Source organism: Clinocottus analis, unplaced genomic scaffold (assembly GCF_023055335.1).
Source record: "Clinocottus analis isolate CAN_PGR_092001 unplaced genomic scaffold, fCliAna1.0.p SCAF_13, whole genome shotgun sequence".
Lineage (NCBI taxonomy): Eukaryota > Metazoa > Chordata > Actinopteri > Perciformes > Cottidae > Clinocottus > Clinocottus analis.
This window is the reverse complement of record NW_027175854.1, coordinates 119,160-135,219: the sequence shown is the minus strand read 5'-3', so window position 1 is coordinate 135,219 and position 16,060 is coordinate 119,160. Positions and strand designations below refer to the sequence as shown.

General features: G+C 46.7%; 2 protein-coding genes across 2 annotated transcripts; both read left to right on the top strand.

Annotated features, from left to right (window-relative positions):
• The first annotated feature begins 788 nt into the window (after positions 1 to 788).
• Positions 789 to 5,233, top strand: hpse (heparanase). The gene is made up of 12 exons (XM_068574158.1): positions 789 to 988; positions 1,564 to 1,670; positions 1,996 to 2,124; positions 2,276 to 2,449; positions 2,527 to 2,698; positions 2,938 to 2,985; positions 3,082 to 3,175; positions 3,279 to 3,385; positions 3,940 to 4,054; positions 4,176 to 4,297; positions 4,372 to 4,518; positions 4,744 to 5,233. The coding sequence occupies exons 1-12, from the start codon at positions 789 to 791 to the stop codon at positions 4,901 to 4,903; spliced, it is 1,575 nt and encodes a 524-aa protein (XP_068430259.1). The 3' UTR covers positions 4,904 to 5,233.
• A 629-nt stretch (positions 5,234 to 5,862) lies between these two features.
• Positions 5,863 to 15,471, top strand: ppp3ccb (protein phosphatase 3, catalytic subunit, gamma isozyme, b). The gene is made up of 14 exons (XM_068574167.1): positions 5,863 to 6,405; positions 8,358 to 8,555; positions 8,710 to 8,834; positions 9,361 to 9,472; positions 9,571 to 9,716; positions 9,792 to 9,931; positions 10,476 to 10,553; positions 11,068 to 11,162; positions 11,270 to 11,395; positions 12,076 to 12,153; positions 12,701 to 12,785; positions 13,145 to 13,242; positions 13,545 to 13,571; positions 14,561 to 15,471. Exons 1-14 carry the CDS (start codon positions 6,324 to 6,326, stop codon positions 14,728 to 14,730), a joined length of 1,560 nt encoding a protein of 519 aa, XP_068430268.1. The 5' UTR covers positions 5,863 to 6,323; the 3' UTR covers positions 14,731 to 15,471.
• Positions 15,472 to 16,060: the final 589 nt, after the last annotated feature.

The window sequence follows — 16,060 nt, the reverse complement described above, 5'->3', positions numbered from 1 at the left end:
AGGTCAAAATCAGCTCCTGTAATAAATTGCGGAGGAAAAATACAGATGTTCAGATCTTTATGTACAAAAATGCCCCATATGCACACAAAAATCATAGTATTATATCAGCTTTTATTATAAATTCTGACTTGTTTTTAAGTTATTTACTCATATGTGTCACTATGGAAGCTAATACATGTTAGTCTCCTGGTGTCCACTAGGGGCATCACTGCTGTATTATAGAGATAACACACGTTAATCTGTTATTATTCAGAATAATTTATATTATTACATTATTGTGTTTATCACTTTAAAAGTGCAGTTCATGTTAATTACTTTATAAGATCTATAATATTACATCATTTATTAGTAATAAATGTGGTAAAATGTGTTTTGAAATGTACATCAATACTGTACTAAAGTACTTGAGTTACTTTCCACCACAATTAGTACTCAATTGAAGTACAATTTGAAGCTAGTAGTTTCTTTAAAACTATTTTTGTACTGTCATTACCGATTTGAAATATGAGATGAAAGTAAAAGTACTCCTTCAACAGTAATCTGCCCGTGGAGTACTTTGATAGTATTCTCTAAAATACTTCTGTACTTTTTGAATGCTGGACTTGTAGTAAGTTCTGCTTCAGTCCTGTAAAAGTACCCTGAACCCGGTTTTGCTGGTGTGAGCGGGCTGATCCGGTCCCGGAGCTGGACCGGGATCTGGACCCGCTGCTCATCGGCTCCAGTGGGCCAGAACCCGGAAGAAGGGCGCGCGGCTCGGCGTGAAGCGGGAGGAAGCGACGGGTGTCGTCATGGAGTGCGCGACGCTGCCGCTGGTTCTGGTTCTGGCTCCGGCTCTCCTCTGGACCCAGACCGCCGCACACCTGGGCCGGAACCCTTGGGCTCTGGTGCCGGACCTGTCCGCGGCGGTCCGCCGGGTGGACCCACGCTTTCTGTCCGTCACCATCGACGCGAGCCTGGCGGCAGAGGAGAAGTTCATGTCCCTGTTGAGGTGCGTGTCTGTCGGCTTGCAGAGCTCCGGGACGAGCCGCTGAATCCGGCTTTAATAAAGCTGCTGTTTCGTTTATAATACAGATGTTTTGTTTATAATACAGATGTTTTATTTAATACAGATGTTTTATTTAATAAAGGAGCTTTCATCGGCTCCACTGGATCCTGTTAGTTTAATCTTCCTCTAACTTCCTTTAAAGCTGCTTAAATCCTGAATCCTCTCAAACTATTAATATTCATGTTTGTATAAAGAGATTTGACATGAGCTTCTGTTCACAGACATGTACCAAAGAGAAGCACAATGGCATCATCACATGATTTAAAATAACAATAATAACTATTCATAGAGTGTTAGTGCGTTGGGAGAGTCAACAACACAACAGTGAGTTAAACTGAGACACAGCAGAACAATGGATGACTTTAAGTTCATGTGTTTCTACATCAGAAGATGTATAGCCGCTTCATTCTCTACAATCTTGTTTTCTCTTCAAAGGTTCAGAGGATCAGATCCTCCACACAGTCTTCTAGTCCATATAATATAATAATGTAATATATTGATCACGGTTTCCTCTCCAGCTCTACGAAGCTGAGGACGCTGGCGAAGGCCTTGAGTCCGTCTTTCCTGAGGTTTGGGGGGACGAGACAAGACTTCATGGTCTTCACCCCCCAGGGGGTCCCTGCAGGTAACCGGTCCGGTCCACGCTCAGGCTCTCTGCAGGTGTACTGATGATGAAACTTTTAGTCTTCAATATTTATTAATCAGACACTTCTGCATAATAATGTAATCAGAAGGTTCAGAGGTCTAACCCCGAGGAAAGAGTCCCTGTGCCCCAGCTGGTGGCCTAAGCACAACCACAAAGTTATAGCTATTTTATAATGTAATTGTTTTTCATAAATACACTACATGTATTATAATCACGTCCATGAAGCACAATTCGTAACTGTTGTTCAGCAGACGTTCCATCTATAAGGAGCAATGTGATAAATAACCACAGCTGCCGCTGTTAGATGCGTCCTGTGATCGGCTGCAGCTGCCGTCGGGGCTGGAGGACCAGCTGAAGAAGGACTGGACCCAGCAGCAGCTGACCCTGATGAAAGAAGACCTGCAGGGGAAGTACAGGACAGTCCAGTACACAGGTATTAGTGTGTACAGTCCCTCTGGGTCCCTCAGGGTTCCTCTGGGTCCCACACATTACATACTTTTACTGCAGTAAAGTCTTTAGACAGGAGTACTGGTACTACAGTAAAATGGTCAGAATACTTACCCGTCCTCCCCCCCTCCACACAGAGTACACCGTAGACCTGCTGCACTCCTTCACCAACTGCTCAGGCATGGATCTGATCTTCGGGCTGAACGCTCTGCTCAGAACCGCCAACAACACCTGGAACAGCAGCAACGCCGCCTCGCTGCTGCAGTACTGCGAGTCCAGGCGGTACCAGATGTCCTGGGAGCTGGGCAACGGTACGCCAACGGTACGACGCCTCCACATGTAGGCTACATGGCGTCTGCATCAAAATGAGACTGGAGGTCTGTTTCAGAACCGAACAGCTACGAGAAGAAGGCCGGGATCCGAGTGGACGGGAACCAGCTCGGACGGGATTTCACTCGCCTCAGGGAGATGATGTCACGATCCAAATGCTACCGCCACGCCCGGCTGCTCGGGCCGGACGTCGGTCAGCCTCGAGACCACCGGGTAGATCTACTGGAGGGGTGTGTGTGTGTGTGTGTGTGTGTGTGTTTGTGTGTGTTTGCAGCGCTGTATAAATGTATGCAAATGTCGTTAAATTCTGAGATTATATTAAAAAAGAAACCAAAGATATAAAGAGAAGCTGTTTATTCAACGGCTTCTTCTTCTTCTTCTTCTTCTTCTTCTTCTTCTTCTTCTTCTTCTTCTTCTTCTTCTTCTTCTTCTTCTTCTTCTTCTTCTAACCGGCTTGTTTCTGCTGCAGCTTCCTGCAGACTGGCGCTGAGGCCGTGGACGCTTGTACTTGGCACCAGTGAGTTCACCTTTACTTTAACCTCAGACTACACAAACACTGGTGTACTTCATGAAGTACACACCATAATACTATTCATTCACTTTGTCCTGTTAGTTATTATGTGAATGGACGAGACACGTCTCTGGAGGATTTTATAGATCCTGAGATTCTGGACACTCTGGCCTTCAAGACCAAAGAAGTCCTGGAGGTAAAAATGTGTACATATATACATATATATATGTATATATGTCGACGCCTCGACGTTTGACATGCGTGACGGTAAAGAATTTAAAGTATGTTTTCTGCTTCAGAAAGTGAAGCTGGTCTCTCCTGGTAAACCGGTTTGGCTCGGAGAGACCAGCTCTGCGTACGGAGGAGGAGCAGCGGGGCTGTCGGACACGTTCGCTGCAGGATTCATGTGAGTTTATTAATGTCTTTGAGTACCACTTCCAACAAGACCTGGTCCAAGTCAAGACCAGGTCCATATCAAGTCAAGACCAGGTCCAGCTGGAGTCGATTCAGAGCTCCGGTGCTGATTTCCTGCTTGATTATCTGAAACAGGAGGGACATGGTCAGTCAGGAGGACTTTATCTAGTTTATTGAGTTTACTGATTACCTGGCAGCCGGTCACATGACACTTAAAGTTGCTCTCTCTCTCTCTCTCTCTCTCTCTCTCTCTCTGTCTCTTTATAACACACGCACACACACACACACATTCCTGTGTCATTATCACACGTATCAGTGTCAGGTTTCTGTTATGTTACAGTGTTATTAACACATATTACAGTGTTATTAACACATGTCACAGTGTTATTAACACATGTCACAGTGTTATTAACACATATTACAGTGTTACTAACACGTGTTACAGTGTTATTAACTGGTGTTACAGTGTTATTAGCTGGTGTTACAGTGTTATTAGCTGGTGTTACAGTGTTATTAGCATGCTACGGTCCCTCTTGCTGTCTGCAGGTGGCTGGATAAACTGGGCCTGGCAGCCAGACTGGGGCTGGATGTGGTGATGCGTCAGGTGTTCATTGGCTCTGGGAGTTATCACCTGGTGGATGAAAACCTGGATCCACTTCCTGTGAGATTGTTTTTAAGTTAATAATTGTTCGTTTCTAATCTGAACAAAATGTAATTCTGTGTTTAAAAATACTGGTGTGCATTTCAAATGTCTCCTGATGCATGATGGGAACTCTCCTCAGGACTACTGGCTGTCGGTCCTCTACAAGCGGCTGGTGGGTCCGGAGGTGCTGAATGTGGACCTGGTCGGCGGCGCTGAAAGGAGGCGCGTGCGTCTGTACCTGCACTGCTCCAGCAGAGAGAGGTACCCGTTGTGTCGGCCATCTTGTTCTGCCGGTGTGTCGGCCATCTTGTTCTGACCGCTCTTTCCCGTGTCAGGTACCGGAGCGGAGCCGTCACGCTGATCGGCATGAACCTCGGGGAGCAGCCGGCCCGACTGTCGCTGCCGGCCCGGCTCGCTGGAGGCTCGGTGGAGGCCTTCGTGCTGCAGGCGGACCGGCCGGGGGAGGCGGGGCTCGACTCCAGGTGCTTCTTCCAAACCAGTTGCATAGATATTCTGATAAAAAGTACCCTGACAATATGCTGTGGTTTATTCCTGTGGAGTCAATGTTACATGCATAACAATACTACTGGAATACTAGTATTTAATACTATAATACTTCACATTACATTGCAGTAGAAGTACACGGTCATACAGTAGTACTGTGTGTGTGCTGCAGGTGTGTGAATAGTACTGTGTGTGTGCTGCAGGTGTGTGAGGCTGAACGGAGACGTGATAAAGATGCAGGACGACGAAACTCTTCCCGAGATGAAAGGAACTCTTCTTCCTCCGGCTAAACACCTGCAGCTACCTGCCTTCTGCCTAGCCTTCTTCATCCTCACGGACGCTGCAGCTCCAGCCTGCATGTGACCTCACCTGTTGCCAGCAGGTGTGACCTCACCTGTAACCAGCAAAGCACGTGTAACCTCACCTATACCATCAGGTGTGATCTCACCTGTTACCATGAGGTGTGACCTCGCCTGTTGGTACCAGCAGGAGTGACCTCACCTGTCACCAGCAAAGCAAGTGTAACCTCACCTGTACCAACAAGTGTGACCTCACCTGTTGGTACTAACAGGTGATGTTGGTACCAAAAGGTGTGACTCAGGTGTTTCTCTTCAGACATACGATGATGGTGGAGTTTCTTATTTATATAAAATATTATCTTTTGTTAATAAAGTTTTTTTTTTTCTGATCAAACTTTTCTTTGTGTTCAGATATTTATTCATTGTAAACACTATATTATTTATTTTGTATTATTTTTCCTCTCATCCAGTTTGTGGATCCTTCGACTGAAAATAAGTTGGTTTGTATTCATATAAAACACTTTTATGAAACTATATGAATGAATCGGATGAAACACTTAAACTATATGAATGTATTATATGAAACACTTAAACTATATGACTGTATTATATTAAACACTGTAGGTGCAGCGGCTCCTTCCGGCCACGTGGCGGCGCTGCAGTCTTTCTGTTGATGCATAAGAAGTTGTATTCACGTAGCAGGAGAACGTAGTACACATATAGTCATATATTATCTTTATTATAGGCTCATAATCCATCTAATAACTGTGTATTGTCTTTAATGTGCATTAATATGACTCTCAGAGTACAAAGAACCTCTTTTACTACAAATGTAACTTTGATCATTTTAAAACTACAACACCAGCTTGCGACGTTTCTCCAGATGAATAACACGTTGCATAGCGTGTATACATGTTATATTTATTGATGTGGTTATGACGCCTCGGCTCAGCGGACCTTGAATGCGGCGCAGTGACGTCTCATCAATACTACATTACCCACAACCCCCCGCGCCGAGCCATGTTGTAGGACATCCACTTGCGGCGGATTATTGTAATCCGACAGAGGGTCTGGACGACACTTCGGATCACGACGGAGAATACCGGGACCCAGTGGGGCGATGATCTGACGCTCTTGAACGCACCATCTGCGGCTCCTGAACGCACCATCTGCGGCTCCTGAACGCACCATCTGCGGCTCCTGAACGCACCATCGGGCCGTTTCCTGGAGCAGCAGATCCGCCTGAGACGCAGAGAGCGCGGCTTGGCAGCAGTGCAGAGAGAGCGGGACTTCACCGGGACGTTGATCTGTCCGTTAGATCCCCCCTCCCCCCCACCCGAACCCCTTAGTCCGGCTCGGCTCGGCTCGGCTTGGCTAAACTTAGCCAGCTAGCTCAGCCCAGCTGCTCCAGGAGGAATTGATCAGAGTACTTTTACACACTTTTGTGTTTTTCTGTCCGAGCTGCAGCTCGACGAGGAGGCAGCATGTCGGCGAAGGACCCGAACCCGAACTCGAACCAGACCCAGAACCAGACCCAGATGTCGACCACCGAGCGGCCCGTGAAAGGTTCCTGTCTCCTTTATGTCCAGGAAGTTCACTCACAGCTAGGCGGCTAGCCGAGCTAAAGCCCCGCTACCCGTTACCGGTGTGTGTGGGGGGGTCAGACTCAGGTTCAGGTCCAGGGTTACCCCCCTGCCTCTGACCCGGACCCCTCCAACCCGGACCCCCATGGGGAGGCAGGGTTATGGGTGCACGTTAACCAATCCATGCTAATGAGTTAGCGTCTTAGCTTAGCTGCCCGGACAGATGTTCATGTTGAGAAACTGTTCACTGTGTGTGTGTGTGTGTGTGTGTGTGTGTGTGTGTGTGTGTGTGTGTGTGTGTGTGTGTGTGAGAGAGAGTGTGAGTGAGTGTGTTTTACTGTGTGTGCATATGTGTGTTACTATGTGTGAATTACTGTGTGTGCATGTGTGTGTTACTGTGTGTGTGTGTGTGTGTGTGTGTGTGTGTGTGTGTGTGTGTTGGCCTGAATATAAGTCTTCTCTTTTCAACAGCTGTTTTTAGAAAATTACGAAAAGACATCGGCTCATTTCACAGTCTTTGTAGCCCGTGAGTGAGTCTTTGTAGCCCGTGAGTGAGTCTTTGTAGCCCGTGAGTGAGTCTTTGTAGCCCGTGAGTGAGTCTTTGTAGCCCGTGAGTGAGTCTTTGTAGCCTGAGAGTGAGTTACATGTAGCCCAGGTATCAGGAGGTAACTGTAATGCCTGTGTGAAGTTGTCGTGCTCATGGAGAGGGTTGGTCCTGAAAGCAGCAGCTAGCGGTTCATCTCTGGTCTCCATAGTTTCGTGTTGAAGTGTCCTTGATGAGACTCAGAGCTTCACAGCAGCACACTGCTCCTTCATCACTCAGGATGTAACATTCACCTACAGCTCCCAGTAACATACTGGTCTCCTCATGGTGATATTTCATCACCTGGATAAAGACCATCTGTTCGATTCCCACGGTTTTGTTTATATTTGTCTGGCAGCTGACCACAGCAGCTACGGTGGCCCACGAGGACAAAATTCAACAGCCAGGGTTAAATGTTTAAAAGACTTCCTGCTAGGAAGGACCACAGGAAGCTGTTGGATGTTAACTGACCCTTCAAACAATCTGCAGAACAATACGAGCTGATTGTCATCTGTCAGACGGTCCTTGAACGCATCAAACAGGCAGCCAAAAACGGAGCTTTAAATTCATCAGAAACATTAAAAACTGTTCTGTTTCTGGTTCCAGAGAGAAGCAGGCCTTTTATTTTGAAGGGAAATGTGACTGGCTTTTATGTGAACGCCTTGTTTCACAACCGAGACTCAACTGATCTTTGGGGACTCGCATCGGCCTCCAGTGGTCCTCTGCTGAGCATGAACCAGTTCAGGAGCTCCAGCTGATGGCATAGTGTGTGTGTGACCTGGTTCCGTTTCTCTGTGTGTGCTTGTGTGCTTGTGTGCTTGTGTGCGTGCATGAGAGAGTGAGATTGTGTGAGATTGCAGCGATCTCTTTAGCTTTAACACATGAAGTATAGACTTCCATACAACCAGAGGAGTCGTCGAAGCTCCTTCAGCTGGAAGAACTTCCTGATCCTTCAGCTCCGGTCCTCCGAGACGCTGGTCTTATTAAGCGCTTTGGTATTTCCTCCTTTTGTCTGCGAGCCTGAACACGTCGACATGACGCCTGCAGTCTGAAGCTGCAGTTTACACAGTCCTGTCTTCATTGTGTTGACCCGTCCTGTCTTCATTGTGTTGACCCGTCCTGTCTTCATTGTGTTGACCCGTCCTGTCTTCAGTGTGTTGACCCGTCCTGTCTTCAGTGTGTTGACCCGTCCTGTCTTCATTGTGTTGACCCGTCCTGTCTTCATTGTGTTGACCCGTCCTGTCTTCATTGTGTTGACCCGTCCTATCTTCAGTGTGTTGACCCGTCCTGTCTTTATTGTGTTGACCCGTCCTGTCTTCAGCGTGCTGACCCGTCCTGTCTTGCCCCCTTAGCGGTGCCGTACCCTCCCGGGACTCGCCTGTCCGTCAAGGACCTGTACGTGGACGGGAGGCCCAGCGTGGAGGTGCTGAAGGCCCACCTGGTGAAGGAGGGCCGGCTGGAGGAGGAGACGGCGCTCCGGATCATCAACGACGGGGCCGCCATCCTGCGGCAGGAGAAGTGCATGCTGGAGGTGGAGGCGCCCATCACAGGTACCCCTTAAAGAGACATGGTTCTATTTTCTTCATTCTAAAGAAGTGCTTTTATAGAATCTTTGTTCGTAGTTCAAACACAAAGTTTCCCGTGAATCAGAAACATGTGGACTTTGACCTGAGGGCGCACACTAAGCCGTGTTTGTGTGTTCAGTGTGCGGAGACGTCCACGGACAGTTCTTCGACCTGATGAAGCTGTTCGAGGTGGGCGGATCCCCCAGCAGCACCCGATACCTGTTCCTGGGGGACTACGTGGACCGGGGCTACTTCAGCATCGAGGTACACACACACACACACACACACACACACACACACACACACACACACACCCCTGACATTTAGTGGGGCGGCCTGCTGCTCGGCTCGGGCTTAGCAGAGTCTCTTTAAATAGTGGTAGTAATGAAAGACACGGCGTCGGCTGTCTCCTGACTACACACACACACACACACACACACACACACTCACACACACACACACACACACACACACACACACCTCTCTTGTTGCCTCAAGGCTCGGCCTGTGTCCCATTTCTAAAACAATCTGAGGGAAGGACTGTGTGTGTCCTCAGAGAGTGTGTGTCTTCAGGGTGTGTGTGTTCTCGGATTGAGCGTTACATTAAATGTAATTTAAGGTGTAATTTAAATAATTAGTGCCAATGCAACAAGTGCCTGTCTTTTTTTATTAAATATATTGTTCATAGTTTGAAGTTTAAAAAGTTTGAAGCAATAGTTTGAAGTCCAGTGTTCAGTATGTATTAATACTCATAGCATACTGTGAACAGGGTATTCTTGATCTCCCTCAGTGTGTGCTGTTCCTGTGGGTGCTAAAGATCAACCATCCCAACACCCTCTTCCTGCTCAGAGGAAACCACGAGTGCCGACATCTCACCGAGTACTTCACCTTCAAGCAGGAGTGTGAGTCCTCAGACCCCAAGATGTGACCTGTGACCTGTCCCGCAGGCCTGTGACGTGTGTGTGTGTGTGTGTGTGTGTGTGTGTGTGTGTGTGTGCAGGTAAGATCAAGTACTCTGAGAAGGTGTATGACGCCTGCATGGATGCGTTCGACTGCCTCCCTCTGGCTGCGCTCCTCAACCAGCAGTTCCTGTGTGTCCATGGAGGTCTGAGCCCGGAGGTCACCTGTCTGGACGACATCCGGAAGGTATGAATAATAATATTATTAATAATAAGATCTACTTCGGGTCCTGCATGGTCCTGAAGTGCCTCTGTGTTGCAGCTGGACCGGTTCAAGGAGCCTCCGGCCTTCGGGCCCATGTGTGACCTGCTGTGGTCCGACCCGGGGGAGGACTACGGCTCGGAGAAGACTCAGGAGCACTTCTGCCACAACAGCGTGAGAGGCTGCTCGTACTTCTACAGGTACGAGGCTCTGCCGGGATGTGAAGCTTCAAAACAACGGCTTATCGCCAGAAAAATACATATTAGCCTTCTCTGCTCCGTCTTCATATTTGTACTTAAGCCACACGAGGTCACGCCTGTTCAGAGCCCGCTGGTTTGTTTTAGGAGCCGGATGTGTGAAGAAGGGTAGATGTTGAAGTTGAATCAATAGATGTTTAAGTTACATCAATAGATGTATTCATTTCATCAATAAATGTATTAGTTTAATCAGTTTTTAGCTTCCAGACCTGGGGACTGAAATACTGTTCATTGATCTGTTTGTTCATCTGTTCCTTCATCGTCTCATGTCTTCTGTTGTTGTTGTTGACGATGATGACGAGGACCAACCTTCTTCTTCTTCTTCTTCTTCTTCTTCTTCTTCTTCTTCTCCTTCTCCTTCTTCTCCTTCTCCTTCTCCTTCTTCTTCTCCTTCTTCTTCTTCTACTTCTTCTTCTTCTCCTTCTTCTTCTTCTTCTTCTTCTTCTTCTTCTTCTTCTTCTTCTTCTTCTTCTTCTTCTTCTTCCAGTTACCCAGCAGTATGTGACTTCCTGATGAACAACAACTTGTTGTCAGTAATACGAGCTCATGAAGCTCAGGATGCAGGGTGAGTGCTTTCCTTCAGTAATATTACGACTTGTTAATAATAATGTTTTTCATGTATTTATATTCTATTCATTTCTTCTTTTCCCCAAAAGTACACTTCCTGTCGATTGTCCTATTGTGTGTAACATATACTGCACATGTATTGACACTATTATAGTACTACATACTTTAATGTACACTATAACTAAATACCTTCAGATATTAATATCATAATAATAGATTATCCAGACAAAAAGGTTTGACACCTGAAGTCTAAATGTTTACATCATGAACAGCTTTTTTAAATTCAGCACTCCACTATCTCCTATATTTTATTAATTATAATCATTTTAGTGTAATTCATCACACAGATCAGTAAAGTCTTGTCTTTTTATCTCGACCCGTAACTTGTTTTATCTTCTTTAATCTTTTCTTCATCATATTTTATTGTGTCTTTTTACCTCCGCCCGTACCTTGTTTCATCGTCTTTAACCGTTCATTGGATCTTCATCTCATGGGTAAACTCTGTCCGTCAGGTATCGAATGTACAGGAAAAGTCAGACGACAGGCTTCCCTTCTTTAATCACCATCTTCTCTGCCCCGAACTACCTGGACGTGTACAATAACAAAGGTAAGAGGAACCATGGCAACAGGTGGAAGACCTTGAAGCCCTGGCAACAGGAGACAGGAAGTGCACCACGAAGTAGAAAATGTAAATGTGTGTGTTTTTGTTCTCAGCGGCGGTGCTGAAATATGAGAATAATGTGATGAACATCCGTCAGTTCAACTGCTCTCCTCACCCATACTGGCTGCCCAACTTCATGGACGTCTTCACCTGGTCTCTGCCCTTCGTCGGAGAGAAAGGTGAGCGGCAACTGATGTTCATACAGATGTTCCTCATACAGATGTTCATACAGCTGTTCCTCATACAGATGTTCCTCATACAGATGTTCCTCATACAGATGTTCCTCATACAGATGTTCATACTAATGCTTATGATGGAGATGTTCCTCATACAGATGTTCCTCATACAGATGTTCCTCATACAGATGTTCATACAGATGTTCCTCTTACAGATGTTCCTTATACAGATGTTCATACTAATGCTTATGATGGAGATGTTCCTCATACAGATGTTCCTCATACAGATGTTCCTCATACAGATGTTCCTCATACAGATGTTCCTTATACAGATGTTCCTCATACAGATGTTCATACTAATGCTTATGATGGAGATGTTCCTCATACAGATGTTCCTCATACAGATGTTCCTCATACAGATGTTCCTCATACAGATGTTCCTTATACAGATGTTCCTCATACAGATGTTCATACTAATGCTTATGATGGAGATGTTCCTCAAACAGATGTTCCTCAAACAGATGTTCCTCATACAGATGTTCCTCATACAGATGTTCCTCAAACAGATGTTCCTCATACAGATGTTCATACAGATGTTTAGGAATCAGCAGAGGCTTCAAAATGAGAGCAAACTTTTCTTTGAGGATGTTTTTTCCTAATGAACCCTGTGGATGTTTCCTCAGTCACGGAGATGCTGGTGAACGTGTTGAACATCTGCTCTGACGACGAGCTCATGTCAGAAGGAGACGACACGTGTGAAGGTAAGAGGAAGTAACACCATCATCATCATCATCATCATCGCACCTCACCGTCTCTTCTGTTTACTCCCCGAGTGAAGTCAAGACTTTACACGTGCTTCTTCTTGAATGATTAAAAAACATACAACGTAGGTCATCATCACGTCGCCTTTTCCTCTGATGAAGCCTGGATGTCAGATTGTCCTTGAACGCACCAAAGAGAGTCTTTAAAGCTGCATTGCCACTTTCCTACAACTAAATAACATAGCGTTTTTCTCACAGACACATATTTAAATACTCCTGAATGGATCCACATTATTCTCTCTATGAGGCGATCTGTAGTGAAGTACACTTCTTCTGTGTGTATACACTTTATCCCTGAATATACTGCTGCAGAGGAGGAAGTTGACGCGTGGTGTCGTCAGGTTAAAGGACGGTGTGAACGTCTTCCCCTGGAGCAGCAGCGTTATAAAGACCCTTCAGAGCACATAAGTCACTAACAGTGTGCTTCAGATCTCCAGCTGTAAGTGAAGGAGTGGAGCTCTGACCCGCTTCTCCTCTCGTTGTGCAGGTGGAACTCCAGCCGTCAGGAAGGAGGTGATCAGGAATAAGATCCGGGCGATTGGAAAGATGGCCCGAGTCTTCTCCGTGCTCAGGTGGGTCTTCACCTCTGTGTTTTATTTATTAGTGGATTAAAATTCTAAATCTGTAAAGTAACTAGAGCTGTCTGATGAATTACGTACTTAGAGATGTACTTCTGCTTCCGTTAGTACAATAGTTTAATGTGTTTACCTCGATTATGCGCATCGGTATTGTCCCTTTAAGTTTCCTCTTGATGAAGCTCAAGCAACATAACCTGTGGTCCTATGATGGACTCTTGTGGAACACCAGATAAAACACATGCTCTACTGTTTGATTGACATAAAGCTGGTCTAGTAAAGTTTAGATTAAATCACTGTTATGCATATCATATTTATATCACATTATATATTTATTGACATGTTTGTGTTGACAGAGAGGAGAACGAGAGTGTGTTGCAGCTGAAGGGCCTGACCCCCACAGGAACGCTGCCGGTGGGGGTTTTGTCTGGAGGTCGGAGAACTCTCCAGAGCGGTGAGAGCCAACGCAGCCGAGCACCCCACCCGACTCCCACCCGACTCCCACCCGACTCCCACCTGACACCCGACTCCCACCCGACTCCCACCCGACTCCCACCTCACCCGACTCCCACCCGACTCCCACCTCACCCGACTCCCACCTGACATTCTGACTTCTACTTGACATGTGGTTCCTCTAACATTATTGTAATGCTGATGATGATGATGATGAAGATGAACAGGACTGACTGAATGCATTGATGGATAACGTTCCCTCTCTCTCTCCTTGGTTCGGGGTTCTCCTCCTCACGCTTACAGCCACCGTCGAGGCAGAGGAGGCACGAGGTACGCAACCGCCCGCTTCCTGTCCGTACCTGTTTCACGTGGTCATGAGGTCTCATGGTGTCACATGGTCTCATGGTGTCACGAGGTCTCATGGTGTCATGAGGTCTCATGGTGTCATGAGGTCTCATGGTGTCACGAGGTCTCATGGTGTCACGAGGTCTCATGGTGTCACGAGGTCTCATGGTGTCACGAGGTCTCATGGTGTCACGAGGTCTCATGGTGTCACGAGGTCTCATGGTGTCACGAGGTCTCATGGTGTCACGAGGTCTCATGGTCTCACGAGGTCTCATGGTGTCACGAGGTCTCATGGTGTCACGAGGTCTCATGGTCTCATGAGGTCTCATGGTGTCATGAGGTCTCATGGTGTCACATGGTCTCATGGTGTCATGAGGTCTCATGGTGTCTCATGGTCTCATGGGGTCTCATGGTCTCATGGGGTCCACAGAGACCACTTCGGTGTTCATAAGCAGCATGAATATGTTCCGTTGGGTTCATTAGAATCAGTTTGTATTGTCATCTGATCTTTTTGCTCAATGGAGATTGTTTGACAGTTGTTTTTATTATTTTTATTATTATTAATAATATGACTTAATAACTGTAATAATACCAGTAATAATAATTACTACTGTAATATTTGTAATTATTATCATCACAATAATAATAACTATAATACAATGAATGCTAACTATTATTATTACTCCTATATTAACATGAATAACAACAATAACAGCACCAGTGAAATGTTCCTTTACTGAACGTGTGTTTCTTTGTCTTCATGTCGTCCCGTTCCGGTTCTGAAGTAAGTTTCTCTGCTGGTCTGACCAGTGTTCCCAGTATGCTGTATATTTAGAATCATAACTGCCTGTGTTCCTATGAAGGCTGATATTCTGCAACACATATATATTCATATATTTATACATACATACATATACATAATGAGCGAGCGGCTCCGGGTCTCTGACGTGGTCCTCTCTCTTCAGCCATTCAAGGCTTCGACCCGCAGCACAAGATCCAGAGCTTCGAGGAGGCTCGAGGTCTGGACCGCATCAACGAGAGGATGCCCCCCCGCCGGGACAGCAAGCAGGAGGCCCCGCCCCCCAACAACCTGCCGGCCAGCCCGGGACCCCCGGACAAGAACGGCACCACCGCACAGGCCTAACCCCCGACTGCACCCACTCCTCCCTGCTCCTCCTCTCCCTCTTACTCCCCTACTCCTCTTTACTCCCACCTCCTACCCCCTGCTCTCTGTTCTCCTCCTCTCCTCTCTATTCTGGCCCTATTGCCCCCTCTCCTCCCTCCTCTCCCTGCTTCCTTCCCTCCCTGCTTCCTTCCCTCCCCCCTTCTCTCCTTTTAAGAGCAGAAGAAGAAGCCGTTCAGAGCGACTCTCATCGTGCTTAATTTATTTCATCTATTAAATATCATAGTTAAGGACTGAACCTGCTGAATCACAACCATCCGGTCTGATCCCGTCTGGTTCTGGTCTGATCCCCTCTGGTTCTGGTCTGATCCCCTCTGGTTCTGGTCTGATCCGGTCTGGTTCTGGTTCTGCTCTGGCAAACCCACCTTACAGTCTGTTGGTTTCTGGGACGACATCTTTCTTTCTATCAGCGTCTTATTTTGGCGGGGGAGGAAGTGACGCTGTGTCCACACACACACACACACACACACACACACACACACACACACACACACACACACTTACACGCCCACACACACTTACACACCCACACACACACGTTCATGAATCCATCCCTTCTCATGCCAACGGTCTGACTGAGCTCTGCGGAGCGAGTATTGACATTTATATTATATTATTATATTTGTACATTTGAACTGTTCCCTCTTTTCAATGTGACGGCTTCTTTTGTTTTTTACAACATATAGATTTAGGGGTATTATCCTGGGGGGGGGGGGGGGGGGGGGGGGGGTTAGGGGTATTATCCTGGGGGGCTAGATTAATGGGTATTATCCTGGGGGGGGCGGGGTATTTACTGGGCTGGGCTAGATTACTGGGTTAAAGGGTTTTCTGTTTGAGTGAAACCGGGCTTCAGTGTTCAGGTTTTAAACTCGACCCGAGCTCAAGGTTCCCTTGTGGACTGAACGAGGATGAGGAAGATGAGGAAGACGCGGTAGAACGCTGCAGAGGAAGCCAGTAAGTGGACCTTGAGTCCTGACTGCTCCAAAGCTTCTGGTCTCTGGCGGGTTCAGCAACCCAACGAGGTTCTGCACCAGGAGAACCCGGTTTGACTGAAGGAGAGAACCCTTTAAACCCGGGGGCGGGGCATGGGAGGGGGGCGGGGCATGGGGAGGCGGGGCTTACATGTAATCCTTGTTTTGGCGGTGGGTTCGAGGCCTCTTTCTGACTTCTGTTCTCTCAGAACATATCTCACAGAATGTACAGAAACTTTCAGATTAAAGCAACGGTTCTTTGTTTCTTTGCAGCTAAATTTAAAAGATGAAAACAAAAAGAATCTGTCGATGTTTCACTT

Excerpts from the sequence above, each read along its gene's own strand:
- ppp3ccb (XM_068574167.1), top strand. The coding sequence starts at position 6,324 with ATGTCGGCGAAGGACCCGAACCCGAACTCGAACCAGACCCAGAACCAG. Across the intron at positions 12,154-12,700 it reads AGGAGACGACACGTGTGAAG|GTGGAACTCCAGCCGTCAGG; the intron begins GTAAGAGGAAGT and ends CTCGTTGTGCAG. Across the intron at positions 13,243-13,544 it reads TCGGAGAACTCTCCAGAGCG|CCACCGTCGAGGCAGAGGAG; the intron begins GTGAGAGCCAAC and ends TCACGCTTACAG.
- hpse (XM_068574158.1), top strand. The coding sequence starts at position 789 with ATGGAGTGCGCGACGCTGCCGCTGGTTCTGGTTCTGGCTCCGGCTCTC. Across the intron at positions 989-1,563 it reads AAGTTCATGTCCCTGTTGAG|CTCTACGAAGCTGAGGACGC; the intron begins GTGCGTGTCTGT and ends TTTCCTCTCCAG. Across the intron at positions 3,386-3,939 it reads ACGTTCGCTGCAGGATTCAT|GTGGCTGGATAAACTGGGCC; the intron begins GTGAGTTTATTA and ends TGCTGTCTGCAG.